The 22628-nt window shown below is 42.0% G+C and overlaps 1 protein-coding gene and 1 pseudogene across 11 annotated transcripts in view; one reads left to right on the forward strand and one right to left on the reverse strand.

Annotated features, from left to right (window-relative positions):
* The first annotated feature begins 509 nt into the window (after positions 1-509).
* Positions 510-1001, forward strand: LOC131484687 (small ribosomal subunit protein uS17-like; annotated as a pseudogene).
* Positions 1002-6766: 5765 nt separating this feature from the next.
* KCNG3 (potassium voltage-gated channel modifier subfamily G member 3) overlaps positions 6767-22628 on the reverse strand; it is a 63432-nt gene continuing 47570 nt past the window's right edge. For 2 of the 11 annotated variants that reach the window (XM_058683192.1, XM_058683196.1), the window contains exons 3-4: positions 13981-14033; positions 6767-6926 (exon numbers count right to left, since the gene is read on the reverse strand). In XM_058683192.1, coding sequence (XP_058539175.1) covers positions 6895-6926; positions 13981-14033 — 85 coding nt within the window. In that variant the 3' untranslated portion in view covers positions 6767-6894. The other 9 variants (XM_058683183.1, XM_058683186.1, XM_058683185.1 and 6 more) reach the window with 8 other exon arrangements.

Here is a 22628-nt window from a genome sequence, read left to right on the forward strand (position 1 = left end):
TGCATCTTCTCAGGGAATGAGACTTCCTGACATCAGGGAGACATCGATAGGACCCAGCCGATAAGGACAAGACCCACAAGGTAAACAATCCACAACTGGCAGAGATTCCAATCAGTCTAGGATCAGCCTCTTGGGAAAGAGATCAAAAAAACCAACAGAAACTACCTGGAATGAACAAAACTTAAAAAAAAAAAAAGACAAAAAAACATGGCATAAAGAAACAAGGTCAATGACATCATGAATAAACAATCAGACAAATCGAGGATGTGGGACACATCACAAGACAATTGGCCAAGTCTCTTGGAGTCAGTTTGATGACAAAAAGGGGTATGAGGGGGAACCCGCTTTAAATAAAAAAGATATAACAACCAAATGCAGTCTGTGGTATTTGATTGGATCCTGGTTTAAAAAACAAATTGTAAAAGATATTTTTGGAACAACCAAGGAAATTTGAATAAATACTAGGTGCCAGCAACTGGGGACCTTCCTTTTTCCAGGTGGCCGGGAAGATGGTGGACATTCAGACTGAGTGTACCTACCAAAAGCAGCCAACCATCTTTCAAAATAAGACGAGGGTCCTGCTAGGAGAAACTGGCTGGAGAAGTTCCTGCGATACTACAGAAACATCGGTCTGGGCTTCAAGACGCCCAAGGAGGCCATTGAGGGCACCTAATATCGACCAAAAATGCCCCTTTACTGATGTCTCCATCCAAGGGCAGATGCTGTCTGGTGTGATGACGAAAGCAAAGATGCAGAAGACCACTGTCACCTCCACCACATCTGAAAGTATAACCACTTTGAGAAACACCATAAGAACATGTCCGTGCACCTGTCCCCGTTTCAGGGATGCCCAGATTGGTGACACTGCCACAGTGGGCAAGTGCTGGCCTTTGATCAAGACTGTGTGCTTCAATGTACTCAAAGTCACAAAGGCCACTGGCACCAAGGAACAATTCCAGTAAGTTCTGAGACTAGAAGTCTGCCCACACCCCCAAAGGAAATAAAGTTATTTTCCCAGTCAAAAGAAAAAAAAAAAAAAAGAAAAGAAAAGAAAGAGAAAAAGAAAAGAAAAAAAAGAAACGAGGAAATTAGTCTACTTTAAAAAAAGTACTGTTTATTATTGAAAGGTGTGAATGAAGTTTATTTTGGAGAATGTCCTTACTTTTTGGATTGCTTCAGATTCTGTGTCTCCCTTTCTCTCTGCCCCTACCCCACTCATATTGTCTCTCTCAAAAATAAAATAAGCATTACAAAAATTAAAAAAAAAAAAAAATGAGCGACGCTTAACTGACTGAGCCACCCAGGCACCCACGGCTTTATTTGTAATGGTATAAAACTGAAAAGGACTTAAATGTCCATTGTTTAGAAAACTGGTTGAATGAGCTAAAATATAGCCACACATTGCCATAAAAAGCAATGAGGAAAAACTCTAATTATTGACATGGAATGGTCTTCAGGATATACTGTTTAATGAAAAAACTATAGTGTGCTACTTTTCACATGGGAAGGAAGGGAAAATACTAATTATATAAGCACTGAAGGGCGCCTGGGTGGCTCACTCAGTCGAGCGTCTGACTTCGGTCAGGTCATATCATGGTCTGTGAGTTCGAGCCCAAAATCGGCTCTGTGCTGACAGCTCAGAGCCTAGAGCCTGCTTCGGATTCCGTGTCTTCCTCACTCTCTGCCCCTCCCCTGCTCGTGCTCTGGCTCTCTGTCTCTCAAAAATAAACATTAAAAAAAAAAAAAAAAAAAGCACTGGAAAACAAATCATCAACAAATAAAATGGTTAGAAGCAGGCAACGGGGCAGGGGAGGAAAGGGGTCAGCACTCACTTACACACCGATTATGTAGTTTCAGCTTTGGAATCATGGTTTCATAACCAAAAAATTTAATGGTAAAGAGAAAAACCCCTAGGTTTACAAAGACTGAAATAATGTGAGAAAGTCTTGTGATATTAGGTATAAATGTAACATCTTATGTTCCACATGTTTACAACAGTGTGAAAAAATAGTCCTAGCCTTGGCATGGAATAATGACTACAAGGGCATGGGATACAGAGTTACATGGTTGCTCTCCTTCTCCTTGCTTGTGTTCTCAAAACTCTCATGCAGGGGCGCCTGGGTGGCAGAGTCGGTTAAGCGTCCAACTTCAGCCAGGTCACGATCTCGCGGTCCGTGAGTTCGAGCCCCGCGTCAGGCTCTGGGCTGATGGCTCGGAGCCTGGAGCCCGTTTCCGATTCTGTGTCTCCCTCTCTCTCTGCCCCTCCCCCGTTCATGCTCTGTCTCTCTTTGTCCCAAAAATAAATAAAAAACGTTGAAAAAAAAAATTAAAAAAAAAACAACTCTCATGCATCTGAACTCATTTAATGATGGGAAAAAAAGAGAATCGACTTTTTTTTTTTTCTAGAAAAGTACTTTAGTTATGAGCAAAAAAAAAAAAAAAAAAAGTGTATTAGAAGTAAAGAGAATTGGGGCGCCTGGGTGGCGCAGTCGGTTAAGCGTCCGACTTCAGCCAGGTCACGATCTCGCGGTCCGTGAGTTCGAGCCCCGCGTCGGGCTCTGGGCTGATGGCTCGGAGCCTGGAGCCTGTTTCCGATTCTGTGTCTCCCTCTCTCTCTGCCCCTCCCCCGTTCATGCTCTGTCTCTCTCTGTCCCAAAAATAAATTAAAAAAAAAAAAAAAAAATTAAAAAAAAAAAAAAAGAAGTAAAGAGAATCGACTTTTAAGAAGCCGCAGCTGGCCGTGCTCTGTACTAGAAGAGCTTGCATTTGTGAGCCCCTACACTCACCCTCACACATATTCATTCCGTCATGTAATTCTCATGACGGCTCCAACCGGCAGATGTGTCTTTAAAATCGAGGCAAGGTAACAACGCTTTGGAGTTGGACTCTGAGACCAGGGCTTCTTGCCACAGCTGCCTCCATCATTTTGGTGGGTGGCCCTCATTTTGTTCAGGCCAAAGGTGAGAAGGTGGCTCCTCCAGGAAAAGCCCTGGGAATCGGGATCTGTTTCCAACACCCAGGACACACCGAAGTCCTACCATGAGTTTTTGAGACACACGACATTATGAACGACTTGGAAAGGTTTCGATAATGATTATGACCTTCCAAATGAAATAAACAAAAATCCTCTAAAGAAGCCAATCCTTTAGAGACCTAAAAAAAAAAAAAAAAAAAAAAAAAACACAGGAAGAGTCCAAGAAATGTAGCAGCTGCTTCCAAAGGAAACCCCATTACAATTTAAAGCTCTGGGTATCTATGACACATGTAACCTGATTATTAATTCTGAAATGGCCTTGGAAGAACACAATTTACAAAAGTAGGTTTATCCCTTCCTCTCTGCAAGTGAGGGGATCCACAAGATGCCAACGAGCTACAGACAGGCACACAGAGATGGAAGATGGAGGGGGAAAGCTTCCCATGGTGTCCTGGGGGCAGCACAGGGGGCTCATTCTAGGGACTCAGGGCCAACAGGAGTCCTGCTTGCATCAGGATCCCAGAGCTCCCAGGAGAAATGGAAAAAGAATTTCTGACAGATGGCACCGTGAACAACACTGCCCCAAAGAAGAGAGACAACGGCTGCCCGACCTTCTGGGAGCAGGATGGGAAATGCCTCAGCCTCAGCATCTTCAATGTTCATTGCCCTACAAGGTTCAGCTTTCTGACTTGCCTGTTCATATCCTTTGCCCATTTTTAAAAATTCTGGGTTGGTGCTTTCTTTTTGATTTGTAGAAGTTCTCTATTCTAGTTCTCTGTGTCACAGGATGTTAAAAGAGGGCTCTTCCTGCTTCAATTCTAATCTTCACTCAGAGGTACTGATATGTTCTATACCAGATTACCAAAGTGGGCATGCGGCTTGCTCTCCATATGCAGAATTTACAAAGGAAATTTCAGAAAACTAGAGTCCTTAGCCAAGTCAAGAATAATGGGGGCGCCTGGGGGGTTCAGTTGGTTAAGCGTACAACTCTTGATTCCGGCTCAGGTCTTGATCTCACCGTTTTTTGTTTTTTTTTTAATTTTTTTTTTTTTTTTTTTTTGGGACAGAGAGAGACAGAGCATGAACGGGGGAGGGGCAGAGAGAGAGGGAGACACAGAATCAGAAACAGGCTCCAGGCTCTGAGCCATCAGCCCAGAGCCTGATGCGGGGCTCGAACTCACGGACCGCGAGATCGTGACCTGGCTGAAGTCGGACGCTTAACCGACTGCACCACCCAGGCGCCCCTAAATTTTTTTTTTAACGTTTATTTATTTTTGAGACAGAGAGAGACAGAGCATGAATGGGGGAGGGGCAGAGAGAGAGGGAGACACAGAATCCAAAGCAGGCTCCAGGCTCCGAGCCATCAGCGCAGAGCCCGATGCGGGGCTCGAACTCACGGACCGCGAGATTGTGACCTAAATCGAAGTCGGATGCTTAACCGACTGAGCCACCCAGGTGCCCCTTGATCTCACCGTTTGTGAGTTCGAGGCCGGCATTGGGTTCTGCGCTGAGTGCAGAGCCTGCTTGGGATTCTGTCTCTTTCCTCTCTGTCCCTCACTCTCTGTCTCAAAAATAAATAAACAGTAAAAAATAATAGAAGAGTCAGAGTGTGGAGAGAGAAGAGAAATTTCTGAAGAGATTTCTTCAGAGGCTTTTTGCCCTACAATGAATAGTTGCTGGCCCATCTCGGCAGGAGGCACAGGGTTGCTTCCTACCTTGCCTCAATCCTAGAGAGAATGGACATATCACTGCAACACCACTCATGGAGCTCGCCGTGTGTGTTCCTATAGTTGGGGGTCTCTGTGGATCAGCATCAGACTCTTGTCCAGGAAACCCAGAGAGCAGGCATGAGAACGGATTGCTTAGATGGGAGAGCCAAGAGACTGCTGCTGCTTTGGCTCCCTATTCTGAGTTCATCAAGAAAAAGGATGCAGGAGTGTTTCCATGAATAAAACGAGGGCAGTGTGGAGAGGGCTGGCAATGGTCCTGTCCAATGAGGCTGTGGTCCTGTCCAGTGGGGCTGCTTGAAGAAGCAAAGGGGACCCAGCAGCAAGAAGCTAGAGATGAATCCCATTCCTAGGGGGCTAGAAGGAGACACAGCAGCCACTCACCACAGAACACATCTGTGAGGGTGGAGGGACCTGCAGGAAAGAGGACCCTAAGAGAATCTCCTAAAAGGGCCATGAAAGTGTCCCCGAGAGAAAAAAAAAAAATGCTTTAATCTCTGCCAAACCCATAGCTCAAAGCCATGTTATGAGGGAGCCCTGCTCATTCCTTCCCTTCTACCCCTGGGCCATGGAAAGATAAGAACCAAGGCTAGGGTGTGGGGTCTGGAGAGAGCCCAAGACAATGACCTAGCAAAAACACTAACTGCCCCCTTCTTTCTCACTTCAGGCTGCCCACTCAAAGCAGATCTAAGTTGGAGGAAAGAAAAACTTTCTACATTAAATCAAGTTCAAAGTGGGTTTTTTTTGTTTTTTTTTTAAGATTTTATTTTTAAGCAATCTCCACACAGGACGTGTGATCAGCCCTGAGGTCAAGAGTTGCACGCGCCACCAATTGAGCCAGCCAGGCGCCCCAAGTTCAAAGTTTTAAGATCTTGAATGGGTAATATTTATAAACCGAGAATAGGCTTATGCATTAAAGTGACTCTAAGAATGCTATCTAAGAATGAATGGAAAAGTCTCAGGCTTGCCAGAGTTTAAATCTAGGAGTAGGAAAAGATTACGCCATTGAAAAAATGTTTTTATTTTTAAGTTTGTTTATTTTTGAGAGAGACAGAGAAAACGAGTGGGGGAGGGGCACAGAGACAGGGAGAGAGAGAATCCCAAGCAGGCTCCGCCCTGTTAGCACGGAGCCCGATGTGGGGCTCGAACTCACAAACCGTGAAATCATTCCCTGAGCCAAAATCAAGAGTCCGTCGCTTAACCCACTGAGCCACCCAGGTGCCCCATTAAAGAGAGGTTGGAGCAATGGGGCATCTGGGTGGCTCAGTGGGTTAAGCGTCCAACCCTTGATTTTGGCTCAGGTCATGATCTCACGGTTCATGAATTCGGCTCTGCACTGACAGCACAGAGCCTGCTTGGAATTCTCTCTCTCCCTCTCTGCCCCTCCCTGGCTCATACACACCCTTTCTCTCTCTCTCTTTCAAAATAAATAAATAAATTTTTAAAAATACAAATAAAAAATAGGGGTGCCTGGGTGGCTCAGTCAGTTAAGCACTCTTGATCTCAGCTCAGATCATGAACTCACGGTTTGTGAGTTCGAGTCCCCCATAGGGCTCCATGCTGACAGCGCATAGCCTGCTTGGGATTTTCTCTCTCTCCCTGTCTCTCTACCCCTCCCCGTGCTCTCTCACTCTCCAAATAAGTAAATAAACATTTAAAAAACTAAAAATTTTTTTAAATTTTGAAACATTAAAAATACTTTTAACAGTTTTCAAGTTTTGTTTTCATGCTCAGATTTTCAATTCATCTGGAAGTTGTTTTTGGTGTTAAAAAAGGATCAAGTAAAAAAAGGGTGCCTGGGTAGCTCAGTTGGTTAAGCATCTGACTCTTGATTTGATTTTAGCTGGCGTCATGATCCCGGGGCCATGGGATGGAGCCCCATGTCGGGCCCTGCACTGCGCGGGGAGCCTGCTTAAGATTGTCTCTCTCCCTCAGAAAGAAAGAAAGAAAGAAAGAAAGAAAGAAAGAAAGAAAGGAAGGAAGGAAGGAAGGAAGGAAGGAAGGAAGGAAGGAAGGAAGAAAGAAAGAAAGAAAGAAAGAAAGAAAGAAAGAAAGAAAGAAAAGAGGCAAGTCATTAGCGCTATCAACGAGATGTGAATGAAAATGAAGCGTGCCACTTCCAACTAGAAATCTTAAGATCCTGCATGCTTCGCCATCTTCTCTTTTTTCCTCTGGCACAAGAATAGCAACATCTCAAGATGAAGGCAGCTTCTTCACCCTGGCTCCTGGAATGAAAAGGATACGGCCAGAATCACAGCCAATCTGTGAAAGACATGTAATGTGAGCAAAAAATAAACTTTTCTGCTTGTAAGAAATGAAGATTTAGGGGGTTGCTGGTTAGCACTGCATAGCTTCGTCCAAGGTGACTGATACAAACTTCAAGCTGTCAAGTGTAAATACATTTTAAAAATATTTTTATCACATATTTTATATCGTTTCTAAGTGTTTAGAGTAAATGTGAAAATTACATACCCACTGTGCTTTTCTTTTTTTATCACGGTAAAATATACATAAAATTTGCCATTTTAACCATTTCAAGTGTATAATTCAGTGGCATTAAGTACATTCAAAATGCTCTGAATGGCAACCATCACTGCCATTTCCAGATATTTTCATCATTCCAAACAGAAACTCTATACCCATTCAACAATTTCTCCAGTCCTTCCACCCCAAGCTCCTGGTAATCCTCTATTCTGCTTTTTGTCTCTACAAACTTGTATATTCTAGCTACCTCACATAAGTGGAACCATACATTATTTGTCCTTTTGTGTCTGGCTTATTAACTTAGTATAATGTTTTCAACGTTTATCCATGTAGGAGCATGTATGAGAAACTCATTCGTTTCTAAGGCTGAGTATTGTTCCTTTGTGTGTGTGCATGTGTGTGTGCGTGTGTGTGTGCATGTGTGTGTGCATGTATGCATGTGTGTACCCCCAACATCTCGTCTGTCCATTCATCTGTTAATGGACACGAGTTATTTCTACCTTTCTGGCTACTGTTACTATGCATTCTTAATTTAATAGTAGTTAAATACATACATGTTATTATAGAAAAAGGTCTAACATATTACACAAGAAACACTACCAGTGGGTGTCAATTTATTTATTTTTTTAAAAAATTTTAATGTCTATTTATTTTAGAGAGCGAGAAAGAGACAGAGCATAAGCGGGGGAGGGGCAGAGAGAGGGAGACACAGAATCCAAAGCAGGCTGTCAGCACAGAGACTGATGCGGGGCTTGAACTCATGAACTGTGAGCCGAAGTTGGATGCTCAACTGACTGAGCCACCCAAGCACTCCTGTTGGGTTCAATTTAGAATGGAGAAAACTTTTAGTCTTCATTCTATATATTCTTGTATTATTTAAATTTGTTTTAATTTTTATGCAACTTAAACTAATAAAGAGTTTTAAAAATAAATGTTTCCTTTTGATGAGAAGCAGGACAAACAAGAGACATAATGAGTCACTGAAAATATGGTTTGGTTTTGTTTTTATTAACTTTTTTTTAACACTTATTTATTTTTTGAGAGACAGAGACAGAGCATGAGCTGGGGAGGGGACAGAGAGAGAGGGGGAGTCACAGATTCCGAAGCAAGCTCCGGGCTCTGAGCTGTCAGCACAGAGCCCGATGCAGGGCTCGAACTCATGGACCACAAGATCACGACCTGAGCCCAAATTGGATGCCCAACCAACTGAGCCACCCAGGTGCCCCTGTTTTGTTTTGTTTTGTTTTTAAATAAACTCTATACTCAACGTGGGGCTTGAACTTACAAACCTGAGATCGAGTCATGTGCTCTACCAACTGAGCCAGTCAGGTTTCCCTGCAAATGTGTTTTTAAAAAGTATTTGTAAAAGGGGTGCCTGGGTGGATCAGTCGGTTGAGTGGCCAGCCCCTGATTTCGGCTCAGGTCATAATCTCATGGGTTCGTGGGTTTGAGCCCCGTATCAGTCTCTATGTTCACATCTCGGAGCCTGCTTCAGATCCTCTGTCTCCCTCTCTCTGTCCCTCCCTCTCTCTCTCTCTCTCAAAAATAAACATTAAAAAAATAGAAAATCCTTTAAAAAATTATTAGTCAAAGCTCAGGGTGCCTCCACTAGTGGGCCAGCGACAGAACTTCCATAAATGAAGAACATTAATTAAAAATTAAAACTACCCTGCAGGAAGCTGTAAATGACTAAATGACACTCTTCCACATGATACTGTCACTTTTTTTCTCCTTTAATTCTCCTATTCTTCTGTATCAGATTTTATGGGCCATAATGATTAATGATTATTAGTAATAACAGTCCTTTTTGGACAAAGCTGAAGCTCATTACAGTATCATATTCCCTGAGCCTAAATGTGATTAAGAATACACTTCATTTCAGCTACATCATTTGCAGTAAGAACGCTACCTTGTGTAACTGCTCCTGGTTTTTAACTGAAAAAGCTACTGGGATTCCAGCTGTTCACACTGTGGAACACCGTTCCTGGCAGGCCCCAGGGAGCTCTCCTCCGCATCTCCCAGGTGCTTGAGAATGATGTTCCAACGCTGCTTCTTAACATCCTTGGAAGAGGTTACACTCCAGCAAATGGCAACCTGGAATCAAAGATCTGCCAGGCGGCCGGACGGCCTGGAGTGACGCTCAGCTACGTCCACCTTGTATGCTACGTGACCTGAACTTTCTGCTCTCGATTTCACGTTCTGGGCCAGTGGGACACAGCTGCCACGGTAGAAGCAGCTACTCACAGCGAGCCACAGTGGTGCTCGGGGCCAAATCCCGACTGGGCTTCCAGGCCAGCACCACGCACACGAACCCAGGCTGCTGGTCAGTTTTGACCACAGATTCCCTCTCTTCCACGGGGCAGTCTGTCCAGGGTGAAGATTCAGCCTTCGAAGAGCTAGGTTTAATTTCAGCTGAAATTTAACTAGAGCTCCCAGTGGCTGAGTCCAATGATGGCTTCCCAGTCTTGCGCTCTCCTGACTACTGGGAGGCACTCGACATTGCAGGGCCCCTCACCCTCCCCTCCTCCTCTGGCCTCATTTGCTAGTCTCCTGGAGGTGAATGCAGGTTGCCTCCTCTATTCCCTCAATACTCCCTTTCAGAGGAATTTCTTTCTTATCCTATTCCAGACTAGCTTCTATTTTCATCTATGTGCCAAAGATTCCCAAATCCCGACCGCTTGGATGACTCTAGATTAGACCTCTCCCCAGGGCTTCAGGCAGAGTCACTAGCATCTGGATGCTGCCCAGCCTCCTTAGATTTAACGTCCAAAATGGAGTTAACTCCCACTCTCTCCCTGTCTCTTTTCTCTGCTACTGGATCCTCTCTTATTGCACTTCTTCCTATCTGGGTGATGAGTTGGTCCCACTCCACCCTTGACTTAGCTCAAAGAGTGACCCTCCTTGGTGCGCCTGGGAGGCTCAGTCCGTTAAGTATCTGACTCTTGATTTCCGCCCAGGTCATGATCTCACAGTCGTGGGATCAAGCCCCAGGTGGGCCCCTGGGCTGGGTGTGGAGCCGGCTTAAGATTCTCTCCCCTTCTGCCTTTGCCCTTCCCCCACTTGTGCTCACTTGCACCTGTGCGCGCTCTCTCTCTCTCTCTCTCTCAAAACAAAACACAACAACAACAACAAAAACAATCTTGAAAAAGAGTGATCCTCCCTAAGGACAAACCTTGCCATGCTATTCTCCTGGTTTATGTCCTTCGGTGGCTCCCTCCCTGCAGGGTCAAGCCCATCTCCTTGGCTGGCACATGTGGCCTTGCCTAATCTGGCCTCTGCCCACCCACTAGCACCCCACCCCCCAACACTCTTCTCTGTGCACTTGCCGACCAAGTGCAGTTGCCAGAATAAGTCACGTTCTCCTGCTGCATGCTGAACCCTGCACATGTTGCAAATCCTTAAGAGCCTGTCTCCCTGAACTGAATTTCAGAATCACTTCCTCCAGGAAGCCTTCCTTGACTCCTGAGCTGAATGAGGTGACTGTCTTCCAGGATCCACAGCAGTCATTTCGTAAACTTTGCCCCTAATGCCCTTTCATGTTTTCTTACTGGTCTCTTTATCCACTGGGAGTTCATCAAGAATAGGAAGCGTGTCTTCCACACGCATGCGTAGGGCCCACCACAGACAGAAATGAGGCAATAAAAGGTATACATAAAGCCAGGTGAGGACAGTAACTTGTAACACTGATAGGGAAGTATGTAGTTATTTTTTTCTCTCTTCTGGTTTCTTATGTTTTCTAGTGTGTGTGTTATACTACTCTCACACATTTTTAAAAATTTTTTAACGTTTTATTTATTTTTGAGACAGAGAGAGACAAAGCATGAGCAGGGGAGGGTCAGAGAGGGAGGGAGACACAGAATCCGAAGCAGGCTCCAGGCTCCGAGCCGTCAGCACAGAGCCCGACGTGCGGCTCGAACTCACGAACCGCGCGATCATGACCTGAGCCGAAGTCGGACGCTTAACCGACTGAGCCACCCAGGCGCCCCACTACGTTCACACATTTTTGAAAATCAGTTAATTTTTAAGATGTGTCCAATCTCTCCGACATAGCTCCAATAAAAAGAATTCACTGCCTAAGGAGTCAAGTTCCTTTCTCCTCAGATGCCTCTGGCTCCTTAAGACCCCTGCCTCGAGCACCACAAATTCTTCAGAACTGAGCAGCGTAGAAACACTTATTTCAACATTTTCAGCACACAGAAGGACCACCCACACACACACAAGTTCCTTGGCCTTGAAAAGGTTACATTGCTCTACTAGCTGAGTGCCAAAACTCATTTTTGGCCAAATATCCGTCAGAACCTTGCTGTATTCGCAGCCGAACACAAGCAGAGAGGTACATTCACAGAACCTACCTAAGAGTTATACAGGATGGAGATGATGGAGCTTCTGAGGGATATCTCTCTTGCCTTGTCAACTCAAGACACTAAGGAGGTGGGGGGGGGGGTGTCTTCCAAAAATCCCCCCCCTTTTCTTTTTTTTTTAATTTTTTTTAACGTTTATTTTATTTATTTTTGAGACAGAGAGAGACAGAGCATGAACGGGGGAGGGGCAGAGAGAGAGGGAGACACAGAATCGGAAACAGGCTCCAGGCTCCGAGCCGTCAGCCCAGAGCCCGACGCGGGGCTCGAACTCACGGACCACGAGATCATGACCCGAGCCGAAGTCGGACGCTTAACCGACCGAGCCACCCAGGCTCCCCCCCCCCCCCGCCCTTTTCTTAACCAAAACATTAATTATCTTCTCAGCCACCAAAAATTTCAACCATGCACACTGGCTGGTAATTCTTTTAAATATGTGAAAAATAATCCAACCATACAATGTTCAGTCTGACATTTGCTATTGTTTTTCCCTAAAAGAAAACAAAAACCTGATTAGTTCCAAAAATAAAACATAAAGAAAAACTCAGTTGAGAAGCAAACCCCGTGGCTTAGAAGCCATCATTCTGATTAACAGCACATAAGTGTTACCTGACGAATGGATTCCTATCTTAAATGCAATTATCACAAATTCCTTGTGGTCCCCACTGTTTTTGTAGCTTTATGCCCAGCTCCTGAAACAATAACTTTAATAGCAATAAACAAAAACCCCACCTCAGCGCTTGGGCCGACTAGACTGTTTTCCCACCTCAGTCAGCAGGGACCCTGGGGGGAACGTGTTAAACCTGAACTCGACAGCTATCCAGGAAGGTACCTACTTCTCTGTCCTCAGCAGTCCCTGCATCTACTCCTGGAGGGGTGCTTTCCACAATTAAGCCCATTTCCAAGGCCTGCTGAGACAATCAGGACAAGCAGAGCCTCTGCTCTCAGGAAATGCCTGCTTGAGCCATCGCTGGCCTCTGCTGAGGACTCTGCCATGCTGTTGGCCACCTCAGAGCAAGGGGCTTCTGGCGGTGGGGCTGATGCACCATCAAATCAAGGGGCTGCTGGAGTACAAGAGTGTCTAATCTAAACTCCCTTTCTCCAGGCAGTCGGGGGGGGGGGGGGGAAGTGTGTGTGGGCAGGGATCATGCAGAAGAGAGAGACATGAGGGATAAAGGGGGCGGAGGGTCGTGCAGCCTTTTCACTAAGAAAACTGAAAGGGTCTGGCAGGCATTTGTGTCACTGAGAAGATACTACAAACAAGCGTAGCGTCTAGAAGGTACAAACTCCAAAATTTCTGATTCAGCTCCACACATACTACGTGCCTATGGGCACCTGTCATCACAGCCTGGGAACTTACCTCACGTAGATGATTCGTGTTCTTAGCACAGAGACGAGGAGTTGTTAAAAGGGAGAAAAAGAAAATGTGAAAGCAGGTCAGAGAAAGATCAAAGGATTGATTCAAAAGCCACGTGACCGTCAGAGACACTGTCACAGCCAGGAGACATCTTTTGTGCTTCAACCACCATTAGTTTATTGCAAAGTGAAGTTTTGGTTCGGAACAAAAGGGAAACAGTCCACCAAGAATGAATTACACTAGTTACTGAAGTCAACTCGACAGTGACATGTACTTAGCAGCGGTGGGTGGTTCTCAAAGTCAAAATTTATTAACTATTTCAATGTTCAGGCTGTACAGATTATTTTCAATTGTACATACAACATAATGATATCGTAACAAAGCTAATTTTTTTTTATAAAATACTTCCTTAAGGATTAAAGATGCTAAAAAGCTTCAACCATTAATTAATTAAATATTTGATGCACATTTCAGGTACTCTTAAAGATCTAACATAAATACATAAGTTGCACAGCCGAGTAAGAAAAGCTATGACCCATATGGTTGCACATTTTACTAATCCCATATTAAAGTAGAAAACAACAAAATTGTGCCACATAAATTGAGCTGATTTTATCAATCGTTTTATTAGAGAGAAACTATGTCCATTTAAACCATCATTCCTAAAAGAGCTACCAAATAATAAAATGATTACCTGAAATCCAAAACTATATATAATACAGTCTTTACTATCCGAATTACCTTCCCTCTTGTTTGATACAGTACATCTGATTCCTCCATGATTTATGCAATGGCCAATAATAATGACAATTAGCACTAGTTATGAATACACAGTGGAAGTAATAGAACTGGCCATACAAACATTTGAATCACTATTCCCATTGAGAATAAGGTCAATAAGAAATAATGGTTAAAACCAATACATATTTAATCTATTCAACCACTTGCTATCTTTAGCAGTGAATGCTACCCCCCCCACACACACATTAATTTTTCCCATAAAAATCTTGACATGTCAAAATGCTTTTTAATCTAGGTTTAGATTGCTAACAATGAAACGATGTTCATCTTCTTTCTTACCTCCATGGACTTTATCAGGCCTGCAGTCACCAGGTGCACAGAAAGATGAGTAACTGGAAAGACAATTCGACCACAGCTGTTTGCAAAACAGAAGTGCTCTATTTTAAGGCAAGTATCTTTATCACACACATACACAGCAATTTATCCACTGGTGAACTTTATCATATGACAGTACAAAATTCAACAAAAAACTGAGGTATAACTTTACTTAATTAACATAAATACAGATGTCAGAAAGTGTAAAGGCATTCTCAATGTACTTAACATATTTTACCCATAACGAAATACGGAACTCTTTTCAAAGTTCTTGTATGTCCAGAAATACCCAAGATTCTGAATTCTAGAAAAAATACTAGAAATTAAATACTCTAAAATCTTTGCAATAAGGCTCTCCACATAAGGCTACCTTTGATATAAGGCTACTTCAACTTGGTTTCTGAAAATAGCAAAAATGTGCACCAAAATTTAAGCTATTCTGAACTAGAGAGGACTTGGTCTCATGTGGGATGGTGAGATGATGAGCTTATTGAGCAAAATTAAACTTAAGCAAAAAGCAAATTTTAAAATACATCCAAGAAAAACTTTTCCTATCATTTTTTAACATAAGACTGAACTACTGTGATATAAAAATGGTTGAATGTATAAGGTACTATTTAGTGCAAAACAGACATATATATACCTTTACTTAAGTAATTTAAATAGAATAGCATTTATAACTCGGTATGTATAATATATTTAAAAAATCTACATTCTGTGACCTTTACAAAAGTAGATATATTCTTTACTTTCAAGTTAGAAATGGCATAACAGTTTTACCTTTGGATATTTCCAGTCAATGGCTGTATACAGTGAAAGATAATATAAATCTAAGTCATAAGCCATTCAGTACACTAACATGTAAGCCATTAGTTTGGGACCCAAAAGTGAAAAGTGAGGGATACTACGTAAAGTGGAAAAAAATGTACCCTAGATTTCTGCTTGTCCAAAAACGTATAGTCTCCATGTATTTTTAGTTATTGAATAGTCTGATGCAATGACATTCAGTGAAGAAATCTGTACTAACAGTACTCACATTAAAAATGTTTTCCGTGAAATGAAAGTAGATAGTATTCATTGTGTCTAAATACAAAGGTAAACTAATGACAGCGTAAATTATTTTAAGTTTGATCATTACTGCACCTGTTTCCTTTGCCAAACTCCCAGTGATATTAAGAGAAAAAAAAATTCTAATTATTTTCACCTATTAATTTAATCAGGTACTCTAAAAAATACTGTTCTAAGGGGGAAGTTCAACAGGAAATGCTTCTTAAATTTCCAAATTAGATCAAAATAAGGGAAACAAAGAGGGACTCAAAAAATTAGACTATGTAAATGAATAGATAATAGTAACAAAAAAGCTGAATGATATCCCAGATTTGGAGGGGGCTCCTGGCTGGCTCAGCCAGAAGAGCATGTGACTCTTGATCTTGGGGTCATGGGTTCAAGCCCCATGATGGGTGTACAGAATTACGTACATAAATTTTTAAAGCTTTTTTGGCATATGAACAAAAAGAGTTTAAGACTGTGGACGGATGAACGGAAGTTTCCATTAGGACAGACATACACAGAGTAACCGGAGGATCCACAACCTAAATCCCACTTCCACAGTGGCATCAGGCACCAGCTGGTTGCGGGGGTCTCCGGCTGATTCCTAGAGGGACAGGCACAAAGCACCCTCAAGTTCTCATTGGCATCAAACTCAGATTTCTCCTTTGTAAAAATGTCCTGACATTGGTTAATAGTAGGGGGCAAAGGAAAGCAGCTCCAAGTGTAAAGGTTAAGTGTTCCTTCATTTGAAGGCATCTAGAAATCTGCTTATTTAGTAATTAACCACACATGCCATGGACTTCAAACACTCGGGACTTCTAGAGACAGCCACAAATCAGCCACAGCTTCTGCCCACAGAATGACTTACGCTTGAAACTGTGGCTAATCGCAACAGCAACTTCAACTCTGGGTAAGATCAGTTTTCTACTCTGACTACACCAGACAAGGCCAATCACTAAGTACTTGCTACTACTACCTGTTTGTCACGTCCAATCGGCAAAATCCCCTAAACATGGTGGCCTGGGTTGGCGTTCTGCGCAATCTCCCAGCAGAACAATTATGGCACTTTCAACATCTCCTCCTCAAGAGAAACTGCCCTGCCCACAGCAATATCCCCGCCTCAGAAAGATTGCTCTCCCGGAGCCTGGAGGCCCGGCTTAGAAAACCACTCCCGTACCTTAGTGATGGTAATGCTACTCTGGAATTTGAACCGAGAAAGAAGAAGAATCAACCAGTGTGTACCAGGTGAAGGCAACACCGGAAGGGGTGCATCGCTGAGGGAGGCCATCTCCGAGCGGCAGAAGAGAAATCAGAACCGCCAGACTCAGGCAGCTGCTGCTCGGTCTTTTACAACAAACACCCATTACTTCCGGGGCCCACAGGTTCCCTGTGAAACGTGAACCCATAAATACAGTGAGACTAATGTATTTTTGAGTTACTGCTAGTTACACTTTTTTTCTCTCAATTTTTTTTTAATGTTTATTACTGAGAGAGAGAGAGACAGAGTGTGAGCGGGGGAGGGGCAGAGAGAGAGAGACACACACAGAATGTGAAGCAGGCTCCAGGCTCTGAGCTGTCAGCACAGAGCCTGATGTGGGGCTCGAACTCATGAACAGTGAGATCATGACCTGAGCCAAAGCCGGACGCTTAACCAACTGAGCCACCCAGGTGCCCCAGCAAATTTTGTTTTTTAGGATGACCAACTAGGGTCAGAGATTTACTTTCAGAATAGTTAATAAAAGTAGTAAGTAAAAATAAAAGAATGGTTAAGACATTAGTACATTACATTTTATGAAAAAGCTGCCATAATTCTCATTACCCTGTAAATATAAGGAACGATAGTCATTATTAAAGTATTCAGTGACTAGCAATTGGGAATTCTACTATTCCTAAGAATGGTTGTTATGAATAGTACTGAATACATTTGTAGCAAAGAACACCTCTCTTTGAAACTTTTTTTCCTAAACATTTTTAGTAAATAACACTACAAAAGTAGGGTGTCCAAAATCCTGGATTGTAACTCCATCGGGTCTGATGTCCACATTTGTACTGAAGATTATTAACATTCACCCAGCATACTCGTGAAATTTATTAAAACTGTAGTCAGTAACCAAAGGCCTTTGGGGCATATGTACAAAAGTAGACAGCTGTTAAGTATTCAGTCAAATACCACATTAGCAATATGACTCGTAAAAAAAAAAAAAAAAAAAAGCCAGTGGAGCTCTACCCATTAAAAGTCAGGCTGTGGGGCGCCTGGGTGGCTCAGTCAGTTAAGCGTCCGACTTCGGCTCAGGTCATGATCTCGCGGTCCGTGAATTCAAGCCCTGCGTCGGGCTCTGTGCTGACAGCTCAGAGCCTGGAGCCTGTTTCAGATTCTGTGTCTCCCTCTCTCTCTGACCCTCCCCCGTTCATGCTCTGTCTCTCTCTGTCTCAAAAATAAATAAACGTTAAAAAAAAAAAAAAAAAAGACTGCAAAACGCGACCTTGTAAGTGATCTTTCAAACCATCTGGGGAAGCGTTGTTCACGGATAATATTGAGCTTTCCTTCAATTATTTTACTGACATAATTTCCTAGAGGAATTTCACAATGATTATATTCACGGTGAGGGATTACGTTTAAAAAAATCTGGGCTTAGTATTTGTGAAAAGGACCCTCAGGTTAAACCAATAACAAAATGAATCTTTTGCACAGAACGGAATGGGTTTTTCAAAGGGTACCTGCCAGGGTGAGGCCAGCTGACAGTCACCTCTGTGAGCCCCGCAGGGCCCAGCACAGTAGTGATACTTGTTAGGCAAACCCTCCTACTATGTGTACACAAAGGATTTAAATAAATAAATAAATAAATAAATAAATAAATAAATAAATAACTTACTTTCCTACAGCAATGCCACAGGTTAATTAACTATCAAGTCTTGTTTTGGAGAGGACTCCCTCCCCGTCCCAGTAATTCAGTGATTCTTGCACTTCCTGTAAGTACTATGAAAGGATGTGGACTTAACACACGCTAGGAAATCCAGTCCCCGGGAGTGCAGAGAGGCTCCCTGCTTCTTGAGCTTTTCTACCAAGGTACCCCCAAGACAGGCGGAAGAGAACTGCACGCAAGAGCAAGGACTGTTCATGGGGATGGAGCCCCCCTCTCTCCACCCACTGGCATCCTGCCACCATTCCTGGACTATCTGAGTATGAGAAGCACAAGGTCAGGTAATAAAAAGGCATTAAAAAAACCCAACCAACAGAAACACATTATCTTTCTTGTGACTGTGCGTCTCTGTATCCTTAGGCAAGTGAACACAAACTCAAATTAACTTGAGGTAATGAAGAGAATCAGTTTAATAGTCTTAGAAACCATTAAATGTACATCAATTGATGAACCGTAAAAAGCATCAACAAGCAATTCTATGGCTTCAACCCGATTAGTTATCTTGTAGAGAGTTGGAAACCCACTTCAACAAAACGTATTTCCCGACACTGACAGTACAACTCAACTCACAATAAAATCTACCCATCTCTTCATTAAAACACATTTCTACAATCCAAAAACCTTTCATGATAAAGCACTGAACAAACTAGAAATACAGGAAAGGTTTCTCAACCCGTTCAAGAGCATCTATGAAAAACCCGTAGCGAACATCATACTTAATGGTGAAAGACTGGAAGTTTTCTCCCTAAGATCAGGAATAAGACAAGGATATCCACCCTCACCACATCTATTTGAGACTTCTAGCGAAGTTCTAGCTGGGGTAATCCAGTAAGACAAAGAGATAAAAGGAAGGAAGAAGTAAAATTATCTCTCTTTTCAGATGATATGTAAAAACCTATGAAGAATCCTCAAAAAACTATTAGAACTATTAAAGCTCAGCAAGGTTCCAGGACACAAGATCAAGATACAAAAATCAGTTGTGTTTCTATACACTAGCAATGAATAATCTGAAAATGAAATTAAGAAAGCAACTGCATTAACAATAGCATCAAAGAGAATAAATACTAAGAATAAATTAAATCAAAGAAGTGCAAGGCTTCTGTACTGTAAACTATAGAACACTGAAGGAAATTAAACAAGACTTAAGTAAATGGAAAGACATACTGTGTTCATGGATTGGAAGACTCAATATTGTTAAGAGGGCAGTACTACCCTGATTGATCTACATTCTCAATCAGAATTCAATGCAATTCTCTATCAAATTTCCAACTGCCTTTTTTTGCAGAAGTGGACAAGGTGATACGAAATTCATATGGAAATGCAAGAGATCCGTAACAATCCTGTAAAAGAAGAACTCACACTTCCTGATTTCCAAACTTACTCCAAAGTCTTCTCTGTGGTTCTGGAATAACAGACATATAGATCAATGGAAGAGAACGGAGTGTTCAGGAGAAATAAACACATACATCTATGGCAATCTGATTTTTGACAATTATGCCAATACCACTCAATGGTGGAAAAAAGAGTGTTTTCAATGGTAGAGGAACAACAAACAGGATACCACCTCGAAAAAATGAAGTTGGACCCCTACCTCATACCATATACAAAAATTAACTCAAAATGGATCAGATCCTTGAAAGTAAGACCTAGAACTATAAAATTTTTAGAAGGAAGCAGAGGAGTAAATCTTCATGACCTTGAGTTTCTTAGATACAACACCAAAAGCAGAAGAGACAAAAAAGATAAACTGGATTACGTCAAAAATTAAAACTTCTTTGCTACAAGGTGCGCCTGGGTGGCTCAGTTAGTTAACCAACTCTTGGTTTCAGCTTGGGTCATAATCTCACGGTTTGTGAGTTTGAGTCCCATGTCAGGCTCTGTGCTGCTGGTGTGGAGCCTGCTTAGGATTTTCTCTCTCTCTCTCTCTCTCTTTCCCTGCCTCTCCGTCTTTCTCTCTCAAAATAAATAAATAAACTTAAAAATAAATAAATAAATAAATAAATAAATAAACTTAAAAAAAATTGCATGCAAATGACATATCAGATAAAGGGTTAGTATCCAAAATCTATAAAGAACTTACTAAACTCAACACCCCAAAAACAAATAATCCAGTGAAGAAATGGGCAAAAGACATGAATAGACACTTCTCCAAAGAAGACATCCAGATGGCTAACAGACACATGAAAAAATGCTCAACATCACTCATCATCAGGGAAATACAAATCAAAACCATAATGAGATACTACCTTACACCTGTCAGAATGGCTAACATTAACAAATCAGGCAACGGCAGATGTTGGCGAGGATGCAGAGAAAGAGGATCTCTTTTCCATTGTTGGTGGCAACGCAAGCTGGTGCAGCCACTCTGGAAAACAGTATGGAGGTTCCTCAAAAAACTGAAAATAGAACTACCCTACGACCCAGCAATTGCACTACTAGGCATTTATCCAAGGGATACAGGTGTGCTGTTTCGAAGGGACACATGCACCCCCATGTTTATAGCAGCACTGTCAACAACAGCCAAAGTATGGAAAGAGCCCAAATGTCCATCGATGGATGAATGGATAAAGAAGATGTGGTATATATACACAATGGAGTATTACTCGGCAATCAAAAAGAATGAAATCTTGCCATTTGCAACTATGTGGATGGAACTGGAAGGTATTATGCTAAGTGAAATTAGTCAGTCAGAGAAAGACAAAAATCATATGACTTCACTCCTATGAGGACTTTAAGAGACAAAACAGATGAACATAAGGGAAGGGAAACAAAAATAATATACAAACAGGGAGTGGGACAAAACAGAAGAGACTCATAAATATGGAGAACAAACTGAGGGTTGCTGGAGGGGTTGTGGGAGGGGGGATGGGCTAAATGGGTAAGGGGCATTAAGGAATCTACTCCTGAAATCATTGTTTCACTATATGCTAATTTGGATGTAAATTTTAAAAAACTAAAAAGAAAATTTAAAATAAAGAAAATTAAAAAAAATTTGCATGCTACAAATGATACTCTTAAGCAAGTGAAAAGACAACCCTCAAACTGAGAGAAAAGATTTGTAAATCATGTATCTGTTAAGGATCTGGTATCTAGAATATGTAAAGAAGTCTTATCATTCAACAATAAAAAGACAACCCATTTTTTAAATGGGAAAATTATTTGAATAGACATTTCTCCCAAAGGTACATAAATCATTATAAGTACATGAAAATATGCTCAATATCATTAGTCATTAGGGAAATGCAAATCAAAATCACAATGAGGGGTGCCTGGCTGGCTTAGTCAGAATCTGAAGCAGGCTCCAGCTCACAAACCATGAGATCATGACCTGAGCCGAAGTCAGGCACTTAACCGACTGAGCCATCCTGGTGCCCCAATTTAATCTGATTCTGATTCCTATACAGGTATGCCCATCTCATAAGACCTCATTATTATATACATGAAAAGTCAAACCTAAAAAACATATGCTAGGGGATAATAACACAAAAGAAGGTTGACTCACAGGAAGGACTCCCTAATTGGATTCCTGTACACATCCATTATTGTGTATATGAAATATGATGAAGTTTACCAACCTTTTTTTCCATACGTTTGTAAACCTATTTATTACAAAAAGTGGGATGCACCTAATTATTTCTTGCATGCTACCGTCCTCCTATCTCTGCCTTGCACTGCAGCATATAAAGGTGCATACATTTAAAAAATGTATATAAGGGGCACCTGGGTGGCTCGGTCTGTTGAGTGTCTGACTCTTGATTTTGGCTCAGGTCATGATCCTAGGGTTGTGGGATGGAGCCCCACATCAGGCTCCGTGCTAAGCATGGAGCCCGCTTGGGATTCTCTCTCTCTCCCTCTGCCCCTCTCCCCCGGTCATGCTCTCTAAAATAAATAAAATGGGGAAAAAAACTGTAGCAAAAATTTAAAAATTACTTAAGAAAAAGACAAACATATATGTTGCTCAACTTCCACCTGATCTTTTTAAATTGAGTTAATTGGGAAAGTTAATAAAATGTGATTTCCCTTAAATCATTATAAGACAAATCTTATCAAGAAAGGGACCACGAGGGGCGCCTCGGTGGCGCAGTCGGTTAAGCGTCCGACTTCAGCCAGGTCACGATCTCGCGGTCCATGAGTTCGAGCCCCGCGTCAGGCTCTGGGCTGATGGCTCGGAGCCTGGAGCCTGTTTCCGATTCTGTGTCTCCCTCTCTCTCTGCCCCTCCCCCGTTCATGCTCTGTCTCTCTCTGTCTCAAAAATAAATAAAAAACGTTGAAAAAAAAATTAAAAAAAAAAAAAAAAAGAAAGGGACCACGACCCATTATTCTAATTTTACAACTATGATTTCTACTATTTATAATAGTAAATAGTAGTTTATAATAGTAAACTTCCAAATGATAAGAAAAATTGAATAAAAATACAGATAAGAAGCTAGGCAGTTTATCTCAAAGCAAAAAATCTAAACTTTCCAATTCTGTCCTATGAACAAAAACCTTTCACTTGAAACTTACAAACCTTACATCAATTTCATGATCTTGCATTTTTACCTCCAAGTGTTTCATATAAAAGATTCGCTATGGCTAAAACAATAAAACAAAATAAATGCACGTATAGCTATGACCACACACACACCCCGCTTGTATCAC

Source organism: Neofelis nebulosa, chromosome 9 (assembly GCF_028018385.1).
Source record: "Neofelis nebulosa isolate mNeoNeb1 chromosome 9, mNeoNeb1.pri, whole genome shotgun sequence".
NCBI lineage: Eukaryota > Metazoa > Chordata > Mammalia > Carnivora > Felidae > Neofelis > Neofelis nebulosa.